The following is a 19,750-nucleotide window of genomic DNA, read 5'->3' on the forward strand; positions in this document are numbered from 1 at the left end:
AGTTAGTTTTAATTTTCAGTTCTTAATGAGATGAGTTAAATCTGTCCTTTGAGTCCATTATTTCTGAAATATTAGGTTTGTTTACAAACACTACTGTTTTGCAAAGAGGCAGCGCGCGCCAGGGAGGAGGGAGGGGAATGGAGAAGACAGGGTACCTGCGCAGTAGCGCACAAATGAAGTCGACGCGTGCAAAGCATCTTGGGGAGGTGAGCGTTAGTAGAATGCGCGCGCTGCCTCTTTGCAAAACAGTAGTGTTTGTAAAGCGCCACCTAACGGCATACAGCAGAACTACTGCCTCTATCTAATTCTAGTTTTGCGCTAGACTCTGCTCATGCAGGAAGCGGCCCAAACAAAAAATCTGTTATCATACGAAATATATTTAATATATTTTTTATTCTAATAGCATATTGCGGACCCCTCTGGCATAGCTCGCGGACCCCTGGGGGTCCGCGGACCACCTGTTGGGAACCACTGCACTAGATGATGCAGCACAGCTGGGCTGGGTCATCTCCCCTGTTGCTTCCCTGTCCCCTAAAAGCACCAAGATTCCCCTTTTCTGTTTTTTTTAAGTTGTTGTTATTTTATTTTGACAAAGTAATCATAAATAAATGTGCACCCCACCACCAAGACCATTCCATTGCAACTTATCCAACCTCCCAAAATTTCAACGCCTCTTGCGATGGTTTGACCCCTTTCCGTCTTAATGGTACAAATTCTACAAACACCTTCCCTATCTCCTCGAAATCACTTCTCCTGCATATTCCCTGTCTTACCTTAATGGCACATGTTAATTCATCCTTAATAGCTGTATCCCACACCTCTTTATACCATCCTTCCATTTGATATTCTGCTTGCCCCTTCCACTTCCTAGCTATCGTAATTTGTGCAGCTGTCAATAAATTTGTGAGCAAGTCCTTCACAGCCTGCGAACCTCCCACCCCACCGTAAATTGACTTTCGGTCAGCTTTAACCCACGGTTTTCTGTTATCTCCTTAAACACCCTTTGCCAGAAAAAAATGTACATATTTATATCCCCACCACGTGTGAACATAATTCCCTGTTTCCTGGCATCCCCTCCAACATAACTCCGAAAAGATTCCCCCTTTCCGTTTCCTTACAGTGAATAGAAATCAGGGGTCTGCAGTGGTTCCTCTGAGGCATCCCTTGACTCGTTTTTTGAAAAGGCCCAAATTAATTCATAGGAATCTGCCTCATATCGGGTCAGTCCATCTATCACAGTATTGTCTGCACTGACTGACAGCAGCTCTCCACGGTCTCAGATAGGGAGGGTTTTCCCAGCCCTACTTGGAGAGGCTGTGGCCGGGACCTGGGACCTTCTACATGCAAACCAGGTGCTCTACCGCCCTGCTGTGGCCCTTTTCTTAAAAGTAAAGCCAAGGTTCTAGTCCTCAATGGTTTTGGAATAAGGAGCTGACTTAAACAGCACCATGGCAGCTGCCTTTATACCCTTGGTCCACCTAGCTCAGTATTGCCTACACTGGCTGGTAGTGGTTCTCCAAAGTTTCAGATCTTTTCTAGCCCTACCTTAGGATGCTGCTGGGGATTGAACCTGGGACCTTCTGCATGCAAAGCAGATGCTCTGTATAACTCAGTTTTACAGCCCTTGCTCTTTTGGATCAACAGCAGCTCAGAAGGGCTCTCCAGACTTCTTGCTTTGGGATCGCACACGCCTTCCGTTGGAGAACATAAGAAGCGATCTGGCCCGTGGGCATCCTCTTCTCACATGTGCCCGCCAGATGCCCCAGAGCAAAACCAGCAAGCAGGATTCAAACACGAGAGCTCTCTCCCCTCTTGCCCTTTCCAGCAATTGGCATTCAGCGGCATTTACTGCCTCCAAATGCAAAGCATGGTCACCGGGCTCGTAGGCATTGACAGCCCTCTCAAGGAGAGCCAGTGTGGTGTAGTGGTTAAGAGGGTAGACTCCTAATCTCGGGCCGCTCCTCCACATGCAGCTGCTGGGTGACCTTGGGCTAGTCACACTTCTCTGAAGTCTCTCAGCCCCACTCACCTCACAGAGTGTTTGTTGTGGGGGAGGAAGGGAAAGGAGATTGTTAGCCGCTTTGAGACTCCTTCGGGTACTGATAAAGCGGGATATCAAATCCAAACTCTTCTTCTCCCTGAATTTGCCTAATGCCCTAATCCTTTTTTTAAAAGCCATCCAGATTGATGGCCATTTCTGCCTCCTGCAGGAGTGAGTTCTGCAGTTTAACTCTGTGCTGTGCACGAAGAAGGACTTCCTTTCATACACCCCGAATCTTCCAACGTTCGGTTTCATTGGATCTCCACCAGTTGTTGTGTTACGCTCTCTCCTTGCCGGGCATAATTTTATCACGTTGCCACCTTTTCTCTAAAGTCCCAAACGCTGAAGCTTTTCCTCCTAGGGGGAGCCTCCCTTTTCTGAACCATTTCCACCTCTCCAGGATCCTTTTTGAGGTGAGCGTCAAGGACAGGCAAGGCATCTAAAAACTGCCCGGTCTTGCTGGACAGCCCACTGACAGCCTGCGTCGAGCAATGTCAGTCAAGGGCAGGGAGGAGCCCTTGCCAGCAGCAAGTCAGAAAAGTGAGCAGGGTGAATGTTTGGCAACCCCTTAGCCTCATTGGACCCCAAGTCTAGATTCGCACCACCACATCTGGTCTGTGTGTGTCCTTCTAGCCTCTTGTGAGATGTCTGTACCCCTGAAATTTTTTTTTTGGGGGGGTTGCCTGGGTCTGTCTTGCCGCTGGGCGCCACCCCGCGTCACTGGTAACCGGAGACGGGCCCGCGAAGCGCCGTTGGCACCCCCCTCATGGTCCGCGCCCGCCTCAGAGAAGGTTAATCGCTTTTAAACATGGTGAGATCTATCATTTATCATGCCTCGAATGAGTACAGCCAGTCCTGGATTTGTCATGCAGGAAAGGAATACCACATTGATCTCTGGCTCTTACTTTGCAAATATACCGTATATAAATATATATGCAAGCAATCGCCCCCCCTAAAAGGGGGGTGGAATAATAGCATTTAGAAAAGCAATTTTGGACTCTGGAGCGAGCTGAGCGTATTATATTCCAGTTGTTTGCTTTGAAGCCTCCTCTATTCCGCCTCCTATCTTTTCCAATTTCATTTTCCAGATGGGACACTTTAGCCAAATATTCTCGCCCCCTTCTCCGGCAAGGCACACGTGTCCATCCATAAGCCCTTTGTGGGGCTGAATGGAAAAACTGAGAGGCGGGGGAAATTATTTCTCTGCGCAGAAGGACTTGGCTTGAATCAGCCAAGGGGAGAAGCACTCCTGGCCACAATGGTCCCATCCGAGCTGTTATAGGGACGGAAACGGGGACCTCTCTGAAGGACCTTTCCCAGAAGTGGCAAAGTAGCTAGAATCCCAAAGCGTCTCAGTGAAAAGTCGCGGAATTGTGGAATTTCTAGAAATTGGGCTTCGAAAACATTGCTGCCCCCAACTGCAGGGCAAGCTGGCTAGTAGCAGTCGCTTGCCCTCTCCTCCTCCCTGAATTTGTCCAATCCTCTTTTAAAGGTATTGGCGTTGGTGATTATCACATCCTCCTGTGCAAACAAGTTCCACAGTTTAGCTCTGTGCTCCGTGAAGAAGTCCTTTCATAATTTTATCGGCCCTGAATCTTCCAACATTCAGCTTCAGTGGAGTTCTCGCATTATGAGAAAGGAAGAAAGCATTTTGATTCCTCTATCGCATCACCTCTTATTTGCCTTTTCTCTGAACTAATAATTCACAAACACTGCAACCTTTCAATCCCTTTGATCATATTGCTTGCACTTCTCTGGGCCTTCGCCAGCTCTACCATCTCCTTTTTGAGGCAAGGCCTCAGGAGCTATGGATTTTGGAAGCACCCCCCCCCCCCTCGGCAGCAAAGTTTCAAGTCTCCTCCCCCCATGAGTGTGAAGAGGAATGAGAAGGAGGCTCCGTCCCCTCACCTCCCAGGGTTAATCGCCTCTCCGCCATTCAGGGGAAGCAAGTGGAAACCGAGGCGCTAACCCAAGACATCAAATTGTGCCCTCGGGGCATGTGCAGAAGGACGCCACCGTCTTCTCTTTTCACCAAGCGAGTCTTCCAAGCGCAAGATAAACAAGGGCTGTGATGCTTCAGGGAGCTGCTGCAAGAGGCAGGGTGCCAGGATCCTGCACCACTTGGTCAGGTGGTGTCGACTCCTTGGGGCGCCCCCTCTTCCCCACCTTATTGTTTTGTTGTTTTTGTTTTAATTATTTACTAGTGTTTTATTCTGTGAACAACCCTGTGATCTTGTAATGAAGGGTGATATATGCATTTAAAACAGGCTTCCTCAAACTCGGCCCTCCGGATGTTTTTGGCCTACAACTCCCATGATCCCTAGCTAGCAGGACCGGTGGTCAGGGATGATGGGGATTGTAGTCTCAAAACATCTGGAGGGCCGAGTTTGAGGAAGCCTGATTTAAAACACCAACATCATTATCGTATACCCGTGTGGTGTAGCTGCAAAATTTCTCTGAAAAGATGTACGTGATGCTTTATTCCAGGCATCCCCAAACTGCGGCCCTCCAGATGTTTTGGACTACAATTCCCATCATCCCTGACCACTGGTCCTCTTAGCTAGGGATCATGGGAGTTGTAGGCCAAACATCTGGAGGGCCGCAGTTTGGGGATGCCTGCTTTATTCAGTGCCTTTTTGAAGAAGCACACACAAAAGTAAAATGCCCATAGGAAGACAGGAAGCTGGGTTATACCGAGCCAGGCCCTTGGGCCCATCTAGCTCAGAGCTGTCCACACAGACTGGCAGCAGCTCTCCAGTGTTTCAGGGAGGGAGTCTTTCGCAGCCCTATTTAGAAGATGTCAGGATTGAACCTGGGGCCTTCTACAGGCCAAGCAGGTGCTCTGCCACTGAGCTGTGGCCCTTCCCTGCTTGGAGATGCTGCCAGCATTGATTGAAACTGGGACCTCCTCCGCCATGCAAAGCGGGGGCCATAATAATAATAATAATAATAATAATAATAATAATAATAATAATAATAATATATTATTTATACCCCGCCCATCTGGCTGGGTTTCCTATACCGCTGAGTCACAGCCCTGTCCGCAAACAATATTTACACAACTGTGCAATGATTGTAAATCTCACCAAGACAACTGTTTAAAAGTTTCTGACATATTTATTTCACAAAATTTATGCACTGCTTGATTGCAAAAGGGGAAAAAAAACCTCAACACAATTACCCATAAGAATAATGAACAACAATCATTCAATGCATGCAGAAAGTCACAAATTTGCAAGAGCAGAATGTGCCGGGGTGCTTTGTTTGGTTTGGTTTTTGAGGTTCTTTCGGGATTTAACAGATCTCTCTACCCAACTCCACCCAGGCAGATCCCCTTGTTAATGCCATTTGGTGGCCCTCCCCTCCGAAATCATCCAGTCCTTGGGCTCCAGCGATGCAGCTGGCACGACGCTGCCCCCTTCCCAGGGAGGCGTTTGCAGCCCGCCCCATACCATGAATTCGTAAGATGGCATCGCAATTGGCTACGGCCACGAGGCTGCCCCCAGTTATCCTCGGACGAGCAAAACAGGCCTTTGCAGTCAGGATTATTGAATGACGGAGGATTAAGGCAATGAAACAGATACCCTGAGTCATTCTGAAATCTATTTGGAGGTAGGATTCGTACGGGGAGCTCTGGTAACGTTATCCAGGCAAAAGACTGCGCTTTCTCCGGTGGCTTCCTGGCCACTCCTACCCACCCGCCATTCTGAGCCCACAAGGCCTTTAAGGAAAAGAGACGTTTTGTCCAAGGACATCACAGGGAAGGAATCCCAGTTCTTGCCTGGCCTTGGGATGAAGCCGTCGTCAAGCTGTCGTCGGCCGCAACTTTGCTTTCTCCTTGGCCGGGTTGGTGCAATCTCCGAAGCATCTCTGGCAGGAAGAAAAAGGGTCCCTCTGCGATGCGCTTCATTGCACTGCCCGGTAACGTAATCGCGGAGATGGGATTACACCTTGCAAAGTAGGTTCAAACAACCTAATACCCTGCCAGGCCGTTTTCAGTGCCAAGTCTCATTGAAACCTAGAGCCTTTTTGTGATTCCTTGCCATCTTTCCTGCTCTGAATCCCTGTTCTCCTTTCTTAAAAACATAAGGAGAGCCCTGCTGGATCAGGCCCAAGGCCCAGCTGGTTCCTAATAATAATAATAATAATAATAATAATAATAATAATAATGTATGGGCTTCCAGCACATATAAAAACATAATAAAACGCCAAACGTTAAAAACTTCCCAATATAGGGCTGCCTTCAGATGTCTTCTAAAAGCTGTGTAGTTCTTTATCAGTGCATGGGGTATCTCAGGTCTAAATCAGTTGCTCCTCTCCTTTTCCACTTAAGAGAAAAGGCCGGGAAGAGGTGAGAACAATTGGTAGAATCTTCTGCAGGAGTCAGTGATGGCCACCAACTTGAACGGCTTTAATAATAATAATAATAATAATAATAATAATAATAATAATAATAATAATTTATTATTTATACCCCGCCCATCTGGCTGGGTTTCCCCAGCCACTCTGGGCGGCTTCCAACAGAAAAATAAAACACAATAATCTATTAAACATTAAAAGCCTCCTTGAACCAGGGCTGCCTTCAGATGTCTTCTGAAAGTCTGGTAGTTGTTTTCCTCTTTGACATCTGTTGGGAGGGTGTTCCACAGGGCGGGTGCCACCACCGAGAAGACCCTCTGCCTAGTTCCCTGCAACTTGGCATCTTGCAACGAGGGAACCGCCAGAAGGCCCTCGGTGCTGGACCTCCGTGTCCGGGCAGAATGATGGAGGGTTTAAAAGAGGATTGCACAAACTCATGGAGTAGAGGGAGAGCTCAGTTGGTTAGAGCATGGTGCTGATAACGCCAAGGTTGCAGGTTTGGTCCTCGCATGGGACAGCTGCATATTTCTGCATTGTGCAGGGGGTTGGATGAGATGATCCTGAGGGTCCCTTCCAATTCTATGATGGCTACTAGCCACAATGGCCGTGCTCTGCTTCCACAGTCAGAGGCAGCAATGCTTCTGAATCCCAGTTACTGGAAACCACAGGAGGGGAGAGGGCTCTTGTGCTCAGATCCTGCTCACAGCTTTTCCACAGGCAACTGTGAGAAGAGGATACTGGGCAGGGCCGTCTTAAGCATATCTGGCGCCCTGGTGCAAAGATCCCTCCAGCACCCCCCTCTGCCCCGTTTCCCAGTGCGGCTGTCTGGTGGCCGCAGCGCGGCCCCCCCCCCCCGGCGCCCTGGCGCCCTGGCATCTTGCGCCACCCAGCCTTGCCTTAGAGCCGGCCCGGGCTGTATGATGAAAGGACTCGTGAGAGTTGTAGTCCAAAACAGCTGGAGGGCATGCTGGAGGCTGTATTGAGGGCTCTTGTCCTGAGGTCAGTGTGGGACCTTTTAAAAATAAAAACCCATGAACTTCCGTATGAGTTTCTCTCCCTCCCCCAGCCAAGCCCTCCCCTCTTCAAACATCTCCTTTTCCTTTTTTGGGCAGAGATTTTTAAACTGCCAAATTGCAGATTCCCTCTCTGTCGCTCCTAAATCTTTCTGGTGCTGACTTGAATCCATGACATCTTATCCCTGCAAGACAGCTGGTCCCCCAGCAGTTGGTGGCTACCAGCTTTCAGCACCACAAACCTCCACATACACGCAGACATACACACCCCAAAAAACTGAGGAATGATACGCTCAAGTCCTCTCTCGGGGAAGAAGGCAGGTGGGCTGGAGCTGCTTCACTGGGTGCTGAGACATCTTTCGAATTGGTGGCTTCTGTGAAAAGTTAATGGAAGGGCTGTAGCACAGCGTGGTACTAGGAGCATCTGCTTGGCATGCAGAAGGTCCTCGGTTCAATCCCCGCTGGCAGCATCTCCAGGTAGGTGTGGAAATGTCCCCTGCCTTGGAACCCTTGAGAGCCATTGCTGCAAGTCAGTGTAGGCAACATTGAGCTAGAAAAACCAATAGGTTTGATTCAATGCAAGGCTGCTTCCAATATTTCAGTTTTATGCCCAGTATGTAGCTCTCTTTGTGGCCCCCAAATTTGGACTTGATTCCAAATGAAGCTGTGTGGCTTAATAAACAGAGGCTATGTGCAATTTGCTGGCTGCCGTCTGTGTGCGTTTAAGTAGATATGAGCTTTGGTTGCAGGTGTGAGCTTGGATTAGGTGAGGCAGGGTGGGCTCTTAGCCCAGACCTTACCATATTTAGAGACGTTCGTCCTGGAAAGATGCATTTCTTTCACCCTTTCCCTTTCCCAGTTAAAGATCCCTTTTATACTTTGCTTTGGACTTCAGTGCAAAGTCAATAGCAAGAGTGCCTCTGAGCATATGTTGTTCCTGTTTCTTCTAACTTTCAACGCTGCTCTTCCCAAGGAGTCTGTTTAAGATTTTAACCTTGTTTTGGTTTTAGGCTGGTTTGAATGGATGCCTTTTCCCATTTATATTTGTGGCTCTGAGTTACACACACTCTCTCTCTCTCTCTATATATAATAATAATAATAAAGGTAAAGGGACCCCTGACCATTAGGTCCAGTCGTATCCGACTCTGGGGTTGCGGCACTCATCTCGCGTTATTGGCCGAGGGAGCCGGCGTACAGCTTCCAGGTCATGTGGCCAGCATGACAAAGCCGCTTCTGGCAAACCAGAGCAGCGCACGGAAACGCCGTATACCTTCCCGCTTGAAGCGGCACCTATTTATCTACTTACTTGCACTTTGACGTGCTTTTGAACTGCTGGGTGGGCAGGAGCTGGGACCGAGCAACGGGAGCTCGCCCCGTCGCAGGGATTCGAACCACCGACCTTTTGATCAGCAAGCCCTAGGCTCTGTGGTTTAACCCACAGCACCACCCGCGCCCCACAAATATATAATAATAGCAATAAGTTAATTCATTAAAAGCAATCTCCTTTCCCTGACACACAGAGATGCAAATAATCCTCAGAGAATTGCCACGAGCTCAGCAGATAAAGCGAAAAAGTCAATGAGGGGGGGCAGGCAGCCCACCCAGCATATGCCCTCCAAATGGAGCTTATGGGGGATTTAAACAGCTCAGGGAACTGGGATGGACCTCACTGTGGAGACATTTCATGCTTATTAGCAGAGTATTGTGACATCTTGTCTGTCAGGACAGCTGCTTCACACCTCTGAGCCCTCTGCAAGATAACATTAGGACACACGTGCCTTGTCTGCCCTTTAGAGCTTCCTTTGTGTTACTCAGCAAGGTTTGCTTCAAGACCCTTCCCTTTTATTGACCTAAGGCACCATCTACACTGTGCATTTAAAACACTGCCATCCCACTTTAAACAGTCATGGCTTCCCCAAAGAAGCATGGGAGCTGTAGTCCAGGGGTCCCCAAACTACGGCCCCCGGGCCGGATGCGGCCCAATCGGCCTCCCAATCCGGCCCGCGACGACCCCCGCCGCCCGCTGCCGCCGCCCGCTCTTACAGCGCGTGGCGCGGCGACGGTCTTAAAAATCAACAAAAACTCGCCGAAAATCCTTTGTGCGCATGCGTATGGGCCTCTCCCGACCCAGAAGAGGTCATTTCCGATGCACTTCCGGGTCGGGGGAGGCCCATACGCATGCGCACAAGCGATTTTCGGCGATTTTTTCCCCGCCCGTGTGCGTGTGCGCATGCGCACGGGCGCGCACTCCCCCGCCCTCCGGCCCGCTGCGCGCGCACTCCCCTGCCCTCCGGCCCACTGCGCGGTAAGTCTGGGGACCCCTGCTGTAGTCTGTCATGGGTGCTGAGGGTTGTTTGGAGAGTCTGGTCCCCCTCTGAGAGTTCCCAGAATTCCCCTACAATTCCCAGAGTTCCCTGGGAAGAGGGATTAATTATCAACCCATGAAGGAGCTCAGAGACAATTTATTGATGATTATGGTTATTATTATTTTATTATTATTTTATTATTATTATTATGGGAGGTTTTTAATGCTTGATGTTTTTATTATGTTTTTAGATATGCTGAAAGCTGCCCAGAGTGGCTGGGGAAAACCAACCAGATGGGCGGGGTATAAATGATTATAATAATGTTGTTGTTGTTGTTGTTGTTTCAATTTATATATAGTGGTACCTTGGATCTCAAACTTCATCCGTTCCGGAAGTCCGTTCCAAAACCAAAGCGTTCCAAAACCAAGGCACACTTTCCCATAGAAAGTAATGCAAAATGAATTAATCCGTTCCAGACTTTTAAAAACAACCCCTAAAACAGCAATTTAACATGGATTTTACTTCTAATGAGATCATTGATCCATAAAATGAAAGCAATAAACAATGTACTGCAGTCACACAATCAATCATTCAGTAGCTGAACTGGGTTCCACACAGTCACAAAAAAAAGGAGCCACAAAAACAGAAAAGCAAAATATATAGGAAAAACAGACAGACCTCAGCGTAACATTCAAAATGGAAGTGTGGCACTCAAATCGGAAGTGTAACACTCAAAACAGAAGTCTAACACTCAAAACAGAAGTGTGGCATTCAATAAGGAACATGTTTGGCTTCCTTAAAAAGTTTGCAAACCAGAACACTTCCTTCTGGGTTTGTAATGTTTGGATTCCAATTTGTTTGAGTACCAAGGTATCAAAAGATGTCAGGGCAGTGTCCAACATTAGAGAACGAATTACAAACATAGCTGCCAAGTACCCCGTTTCCCCCGGGAAACCCCCCGTTTTTACTTACCTTTTCCCGGTGGTCCCCCGTATCACTTTGTCTCCCAGTTTTCTCCGTTATTTTCTCCTGCTGGCGGCCATTTTTTTCCTTTCTGATTTGCCCTTCTATGGGCACCAAAAATGGCCACCGCCGGCTTCAAAAGTCGCATCTACGCATGCCCAGAAGTGCATAGACGTGACTTCTGGTGGTGGCGGCGGCCATTTTTGGTGCCCATAGATGGGCGGAGCGACACCGGAAGTTGCGTCGACGTACTTCCTTACATGCGTAGAAGTGACTTTCGAAGCCGGCGGCGGCCATTTTTAGTGCCCATAGAAGGGCAAAGCGACACCGGAAGTTACGTCGACGCAACTTCTGGTGTCACACGGCTGCCGGTCCCGGATTCTGCAGTCCGGGACTTGGAAGGTAAGATTACAAAGCATCAGTGATTTTTTTTGCCCGGTGTCTAAAGATGATGGCCGCAGGTGAGCCTCTCTGGGGAGAGCATTCCACAATCAAGGAGCCACCAAGGCTTCAATGGAATCTCCGAGTTGAACCCTTTCGGCCGTACACACAGGCATTCGCCACTTCCGTGTCAATTTAACACAATGATACTTAACATTGCAGTGGGCGCCCTGTGATTGAAGCAGGTATCTTTCCCACCCCCTTGCAGGGCCCGGACTTTGGCTACGTGTCCAGGGAGCCCCTCTTTGAAGAAGTCACCAGCTTGGACTCTTTTGGGAACCTGGAAGTCAGCCCGCCAGTGACTGCCAATGGAAAAGAGTACCCTTTGGGAAGAATCCTCATCGGAACCAGCTTCCCTCTGTAAGAGAGCGCCCGCGGATGTAGATATTGTACAAGACCAGATGATCACCTGAATTTCTGGTTAAAAGGAAAAGATAACCGCAAACCTGCCACTGACCATTATCCATAACTGCCAAGTTCCTCTCTGAAAAATAAGGGACCGGACCGAAATTAGCATACCGGAAGTAGCGCGCCGGCCATTTTGGAACTGGGCGGAGCATGCTCAGAAGCGACTTTTTTTTTTAAAAAAAAAATATTTTTATTAATTTTCCAATTAAAACCAATTATATCACATTCAATATTTCAAATTATACACATATATATATCAATCAAACCGAATGTTATGCCAAATCATCTAAATAATTTATTTTTGGGTTCCCATGCTTCAAGAAATTGGGAATTCCTCGCAACTGTCCACTGCCGTCTTATTTCTAAAGTTCAAATCGTCCTCCAAGCTCATAATATTCCAAATCTTCCCCTTACAGTCACCTAGATGTTTTCCACTTTCATCCGATTGTTCCAGCTGCTGAGATAAATGTCAAACGAAGTTTCACAGATGTTCTTTCTCCTGTGTGAGTTAATCAGTCCAGCCTCCCCATAAATCTTCTTAGTGGAGCTCCCTGTTGCGACGGAGTAGCAGCGCCATCTTAAAAGACTCAAATCACTTTCATTTTCTCTCATAGCCATGAAGATTTACGATTTATTTATCTTTATAGAATTTACAGCTTTTTCAGGCAGGAGACCCAAACATCCAACCATGAACTCTTGGTAAATTAATGGATCTCCTTGCCCTATAGCTGAACTTAGCTTCAGGTCGCTGCTCCAATTTAAAGTGCGTCACAGCTCATAAATCCTCCGAACGCGTCCAGAACTCCTTCCGTCTGACTAGGGGGGGGCTTTTCTCATCGGCAACTTCACATCTTTAAGAAATATGCTCAGTAACAACAGCTATAAAGTTCAACTCACACAGTCTTTTGCTTCTCTTTCACTCCAAACAAGCCAGGACATCGCGTCCGGGAAGATACGAGGCAACAATATGAAGAAAAAATAAAAACTTGCTTCCCTTATCGCTCCGTCCCCATCAATCCTTCTTCCAGATGCCGTACATTCTTTGACTCCTCTCGCTCAGCAGCATAAAATTCTCAGCAGTAAACAGCGCTTCTTCCCCTCCTTCTGAAGTATGTCCATAGATTTAAGCCTAATTATCTTCTTTAACCATGGAAATCCCCGCCATGCAGATTAGCGTCCGGGAGTCCTGGCCGTCGTAAGTGCTCAGCCCAAGCTCCCCCCACTCCAAAAACAGTCGGAGTGGGTCTGGGGGCATCGCGGGCCAGCGGCCCCTCTCCGTAACCCCCGGAGAGGGTAGGGGGTTGCCATTTACTCCCCTAGCAACCGCCAAATTCCTTACGAAGGTCAGAGAGATGGAAAACAGGTCCGCCATTCCTGCAGGCGGAAACCGGAACCTCGCTCAGCCTTTTATGTGGCCAGAAGCTGGCTGGACGGGCATCTGAGCCTCATGTCAACAGTGGCAAGAGGGATTGTGTCCTCCACTGAGGGCCCCAGGGCTTGCAGTGAAAGTAGTGCTGAACTCTGGCGAAGGAGAAGATCTGCCACCTGCTTCACTCAGAGACAAATGATAGGGCCGGCCCTGTAAATACATGTCTGTTTTCACTGGCCCCATTTTTCTCTCTCATTCTTTTCCTCCTCATCATCTGGAGGAATGTGTTTATCTAGTTAAATATACAAAGATATATTTCAAAGCACTTATCATCCAATAGTGTTTTTTTTTATATACAGTCAAACCTCGGTTGTTGAAGGTAATCCATTCCGGAAGCCCATTCGGCTTCTGAAATGTTTGACAACCAAAGTAGAGCTTCCGATTGGTTGCACTCAGTGGAAGCTGTGTAGGATGTTCAGCTTCCAAAAAACAATTGAAAACCAGAACATTTACTTCCGGGTTTTCGGCTTTTGGGAAATGTTCTGAAACTGAGGCGTTTGGGATCCGAGGTTTGACTGTACATACATAAATTCTTCTAGACTTGCCACCCCTCCTTTTCTGATGTTTATTTTTATTATTCCTTTTTATTAACTGCTTTAAAACACACATGTTTCTTATTATCTAAGCCCCAATATCACTAATTCTTTCAATAATTTGCTGCTTATATTTCAAATCCTGCCTGCAACTTCATGTGCGGGTGATAGTTTGGTAGATAACCCATCAATGGTTTCCATTCTCCCTTAAACAATTCCATCATTAGGTCCTCTTAGTTTAGCAGTCATTTTCTCCATTTCAGCACAATCCATCCATTTCATAAGCCATTCGTCCTTAATTGCTGATCCTCCTTCTTTTTCCTGGGGGGGATGTTGACCTTTTCAGGTCCGCAGGGCGGAGGATGACCAAGGTGGTACGGGATTTCCTCTATGCCCAGAAAGTCCAGTCACCCGTTGAGCTCTACTCTGACTGGCTGACGGTGGGCCACGTGGACGAGTTTTTGACTTTTGTCCCCATTCCTGGCAAAAAGGTGAGCATCAGCTGCGAAGGACTGTGACCCTTACTTGTTGTTGCTAGTTAATGATGTGTTTTTGGCTGAGAAACAGTGATGAATGCATAGCTGGCGTGGCCATAACCTTCCACTCCTATGGATTCGTCCAGTCCATACCTGCCAAGTTCCTCTCTGAAAAATAAGGGACCGGACTGAAATCAGCATACCGGAAGTAGCGCGGCGGCCATTTTGGAACTGGGCGGAGCATGCTCAGAAGTGACTTTTGATGCTCCTGTGCCCAGTTCCAAAATGGCCGCCGCGCCAGAATAAACCGGGGGAAAACAAAAAAATCCGTTTTTTCGGCTGGGGACAGCTGGAAAAACGGGGGTCTCCCGGAGAAATCGGGAGACTTGGCAGCTATGGTCCAGTCCTTTTTTAAACGGGATAGGGAGTGTATGCATGTGTGAATTCAGCAATGCTTAGTTTGTTTTGGGTTCTTACTTTGTAATATTTATTTATTTATTTATTTATACCCCGCCCATCTGGCTGTGGAAACCCAGCCACTCTGGGCGGCTTCCAACAAAACATTAAAATACAATAATCTATTAAACATTAAAAGCTTCCCTAAACAGGGCTGCCTTCAGATGTCTCCTAAAAGTCTAGTAGTTGTTTTTCTTTTTGACATCTGGTGGGAGGGCGTTCCACAGGGCAGGTGCCACTACCGAGAAGGCCCTCTGCCTGGTTCCCTGTAACTTGGCTTCTCGCAGTGAGGGAACCGCCAGAAGGCCCTCGGCATTGGACCTCAGTATCCAGGCAGAACAATGGGGGGTGGAGACGCTCCTTCAGGTATACTGGGCTGAGGCCGTTTAGGGCTTTCAAGGTCAGCACCAACACTTTGAATTGTGCTCGGAAACGTACTTTGTTAACGTAGTTCGTTAACGTTGTTAATATTGTTTTGTGGGTTATGAGCGCTGGAAGGCTCTGTGAATTTTATAATAGGACTTTTCTTGTGGTTGTGCTGTTTAGACTATTTTCTAAGTTGTTCTGTTAATGGTGTTTTATGGAAGGTGGTTGTTTCACTGGTGATTAGTTGATTATGTGATTTATGCTGCGGTTGTGATGTTCTGCTGTGTTATGATTTATGGCATGTAAGCTGCTTTGTGACTCGTGAGTTAAAAGCTGCATAGTAAAGGTAAAGGGACCCCTGACCATTAGGTCCAGTCGTGACCAACTCTGGGGTTGCGCGCTCATCTCGCATTATTGGCTGAGGGAGCCGGCGTATAGCTTCCAGGTCATGTGGCCAGCATGACAAAACCGCTTCTGGCAATCCAGAGCAGCACATGGAAACGCCGTTTACCTTCCCGCTGTAGCGGTTCCTATTTATCTACTTGCATTTTGACGTGCTTTTGAACTGCTAGGTTGGCAGGAGCTGGGACCAAGCAACGGGAGCTCACCCCGTCACAGGGATTTGAACCGCCGACCTTCTGATCAGCAAGCCCTAGGCTCAGTGGTTTAGCGACAGCGCCACCTGGGTCCCACAAAAGCTGCATAGGAATATAATAAATAAATAAACAAATAAAGCAAGCAAGCAAAGGTAAAGGTAAAGAGCCTCTGGATGGTTAAGTCCAGTCAAAGCCAACTATGGGTTTGTGGCGCTCATCTTGCTTTCAGGCCGAGGGAGCCGTCGTTTGTCCACAGACAGTTTTCCAGGTCATGTGGCCAGCATGACTAAACTGCTTCTGGCGCAACAGAACACCGTGATGGGAACCAGAGCGCACGGAAATGCCATTTACCTTCCCACCGCAGCAGTACCTATTTATCTACTTGTGCTGGTGTGCTTTTGAACTGCTAAGTTGGCCGACCTTCTGATCGGCAAGCCCAAGAGGCTCAGTGGTTTAGATTACAGCATCCCCGATAAGCAAGCAAGCAGATGGATGGGCAGCATGGCCTCCTGTGGGAGGGAGTTCCATAGTTTAACCATGAGCTGCGTGGAAAAGTCCTTTCTTTTATCTGCCCTGATACGGTCCTTCGTTTCCCTTTCCTCCTCTCAGCAATTCCGGATGCTCATGGCCAGCCCTTCCGCCTGCTACAAGCTGTTCAGGGAGAAGCAGAAAGAAGGTCACGGAGAAGCCGTCATGTTCAAAGGTAGGCTGTTTAGACAGACCCAGGATAAGAGCATAAAAAGAAACCCTGCTAGATCAGGCTGGTGGCCCATCTAAGTCCAGCATCCTGTTCTCACAGGGGCCAACTAGATGCCTGTGGGAAGCCCACAAACAGAAGCCAAGCATAAGAGCACTTTTCAGAGTATACCCATCATAGCTAATACAATTGATAACCCTCTCCTCCTCCATGAATTTGTCCAATTTTCTTTTAAAGCCATCAGGGCCGACTTAAGCATATCTGGCGCCCTGGCGTGACGATCCCACCCAGTGACCCCCTGCCCTGCGCCACCCAGCCTGGCCGTAGGGCCGTCCCTGAAAGCCATCCAGGTTGGTGGGCTGTCCCTGCCTCCTGTGGGAGAGAGTTCCGCAGTTCAACACTGTGCAAACGACTTCCTTTTACCAGTCCTGAATTTTCCGACATTCAGCTTTGCTGGGTGTCCATGAGTTGCAGTGTTACGAGAGAGGGAGAAAAGCTTTTCTCTAGCCACGTTCTTCATGCCAGGCATAGTTTTATATACCTATGTTGTGTTGCCTCTTACTTGCCTTTTCTCTAAACTAAAAAGTCCCCCAAACTGCAATCTTGCTTCCTGCAGCTGTCTTGGAACAGAGTCCTGCCTCTGAGGAGGGATTGGACTCTCTGCATGTTTGCATTTGTTTTTTGAAAATTACCTTGTGCAAAATTGGCTCATAGTTTTATGAGCATCTGCTTGGCACGCAGAAGGTCCCGGGTTCATTCTACAACTTGACAGCCTGAAACCCCGGAGGTGTGCCAGGCGGCACAGGCAATGTATTGAAAGTGCAAATCAATACATTTATTAGAATCATAGAATTGTGGAGTTGGAAGGGATCCCCAAGGTTCATCTAGTCCAACCCCGTTATTTTATTATTAGTCCTTTCTTTCCTCTGTCTTGAATCTTCCGACATACATCTTCTCTGGATATTTGAGCAAACAGATTGATTTATTCTACTTATTCGCTTAGAAGGGCTTAGCTCCCTCTGTAGGTGATTTATAGCCTGCAACAAACTCATCTGATTGCTCCCGAGAAATGCCATTGCATCCTCTTACAGTTGCCAATGTGTTGTCTTCTAGTGCCATCGCTGTCCAAGTGTGTGTGTGTGTGTGTGTGTGTGTGTGCGTGTGTGTGTGCAGTGCCATATTTACATACAAGCTTGTTTAAGCTATAGCTTAGGGCTCTGCTCTCTTGGGACCCCAAAAAAAATCAAAGGGAAAAAAAAACCACTGGATGTACATTCCCAAAATATAAGATAAAAAACAAATAAAATATAACCTACACCCAGCGTTTTGTGTTGTGTAGGCTCCCATGATATAAGTCATGGGCCCCGCCTGCTAGCCTGCTCCCTAAAACGTCACTGGTTTGCCCATTTCTATATATAGGGTGCCTACATTCTGCATGGACTGGTCTCATGGCAACATGTGCAAATGGCTTTAGAAACCTATTAGGTCCCTAAATTACCATATAGAATATATTCAACACAAAAAACAGTGACAATTTGTTGTTGACAAAGGACGAGTGGCTTCTAGGAGTAACTTTCTCCCCTCACCCGCCTTTTGTCCCCCCACCCCAGGGTACACCGGCACAGACACGAAGCGCGTCACCGTCAACAAGGTGCTCTCCAACGAGGTCATGGTGCAAGAGAATCAGTATGTGCAGGTACGTCGAGGATTAGGTAAAGGTAAAGGGACCCCTGACCATTAGGTCCAGTCGTGACCAACTCTGGGGTTGCGCGCTCATCTCGCATTATTGGCCAAGGGAGCCGGCGTATAGCTTCCAGGTCATGTGGCCAGCATGACAAAGCCGCTTCTGGCAAACCAGAGCAGCACGCGGAAACGCCGTTTACCTTCCCGCTGTAGCGGTTCCTATTTATCTACTTGCACTTTGACGTGCTTTCGAACTGCTAGGTTGGCAGGAGCTGGGACCGAGCAACGGGAGCTCACCCCGTCACAGGGATTCGAACTGCCGACCTTCTGATCAGCAAGCCCTAGGCTCAGTGGTTTAACCCACAGTGCCACCTGGGTCCCTACGTCGAGGGTTATTGAGCCGCAATTCCTGCACTGCAGCAAGTTGGAGATGCCTTGGAGATCCCTTCCAACTTGTCCTTGTCAAGTGGCTGTCCTTTTTTGTTTTAATCAAAATTACCCACCACCACCCCAAAAAAGAAGCATACTTAAATCAAGGCACAAATGAAGCCTCTGAGCCTTGGTTATGAGACCGTAAGGATAGTTACTTTTTTCTCACTTTAAAAAAGCACAGCGCTGAAGAAGGAAATTGTGAGGGTTAACCCTCTTTCCCACTTCCTCTTCCAGCTCTATGTACTTTCCAAGGCTCTGGTTAATTGTACTGGATCTGACTTACGTCCAGGTCCCATTTGAAGTGCAAAGCGGTGTGGGGAGGCTGGTCTGGGTGAGAGAGAAGGAAACGGAAGGCGGGCACCCACAGCAGTCACTCAGAAATGTTTCCACATCCTGCTTTTGGGCTTCTCCTTGGGGCACCTGCAAGAACAGGATGCTGGACCAGGTGGGACATTGGGCTGATGTAGCAGGATCTGGCTGTATGCTTCTTACATCCTTCTCACCCAAGTTAATCTCACTGTGAGGTAGCTGAAATGAAGAGGAAGAGAGTCACAGGACTCAGCTCACTCCATGGGGCTGCCTAGGTCTTTCCACTCCCTAGTTCGACACACTGCCTCTATCCTCAACGCCACACTGCCTCTCCAAGACCTATTCAAGGCATCTTTAAGGAACAGGGCTGGTGGTGGTAAGACAGGACATTTAAAGTATTCATTGGGGAAAAAACGGAACAGAGTGGTGAGGAAATGAAAAGGGAGGGAGACTGCCAACGAAATGCTGCTGCAAAATTTCCGCAATGCCGGGTAAGTTGGCTACTTCAATCCTGCAATGCGCTCTATGGAGGCTTCCCTCGCGCTTGATCCAGAAGCTGCAGTCAGTGCAGAATGCTGCAGCACAATTGCTGACGGGAGGGAGGCCTTGGTGCTCAGAGGTCTGTACCAGCTGCCGATTTGCTACCGGTCTAGGTTCAAGGTGTTGTGATTAGTACTGTATATTCCTGCATATAAGACTACATTTTAACCCAGGAAAATCTTCTCAAAAGTTGGGGGTCATCTTATATGCCGGGTCGTATTTCTTATATGGCAAGTATATCCCAAATTCTATATTTTAACTGGAAAAGTTGGGGGTCGTCTTATACTCCCAGTCGTCTTATACGGCGGAATATACGGTATATAAAGCCCTTAACAACTTGGGCCCAGTTTTACCTACCAGATCGCCTTACCCCACACGGTCCCATTCAACTGCTTCAGTTGGCAGAATTGGCAATACTACAGGTATTGCATAACCCTCGTTGTACAATTGTAAGAATTTGATATTTTAGTATGGCAGCAACTACACTCTGGAACTCTGTGTATATTGACACCAGGCGGGCACCTGCTGAAAATATTTTTGTTTAGAACAAGCCCACCCAGACAGGTAGAATGTTTCGGGAAGCATTGCAGTGATTCCCAACCTTATTTTGGCCATGCCCCACCTAAGCATCTCTAAAATCCTGACATATAATTCTTAATATTCAAAAAGTGAATTCCTATTCACAGGGAGGAAACCTAAAAG

General features: G+C 47.9%; 1 protein-coding gene across 2 annotated transcripts in view; it reads left to right on the top strand.

Annotated features, from left to right (window-relative positions):
* The window catches only part of LOC118087427 (protein-arginine deiminase type-2), a 55,639-nt gene that overhangs the window by 32,657 nt on the left and 3,232 nt on the right, over positions 1-19,750 (top strand). For both annotated transcript variants that reach the window (XM_035120053.2, XM_035120054.2), the window contains 4 exons: positions 11,332-11,483; positions 13,840-13,984; positions 15,997-16,090; positions 17,695-17,780. In XM_035120053.2, the coding sequence (XP_034975944.2) occupies positions 11,332-11,483; positions 13,840-13,984; positions 15,997-16,090; positions 17,695-17,780 (477 nt within the window). The remainder of the gene's footprint in view (positions 1-11,331; positions 11,484-13,839; positions 13,985-15,996; positions 16,091-17,694; positions 17,781-19,750) is intronic.

Source organism: Zootoca vivipara, chromosome 6 (assembly GCF_963506605.1).
Source record: "Zootoca vivipara chromosome 6, rZooViv1.1, whole genome shotgun sequence".
NCBI classification, from domain to species: Eukaryota; Metazoa; Chordata; class Lepidosauria; order Squamata; family Lacertidae; genus Zootoca; species Zootoca vivipara.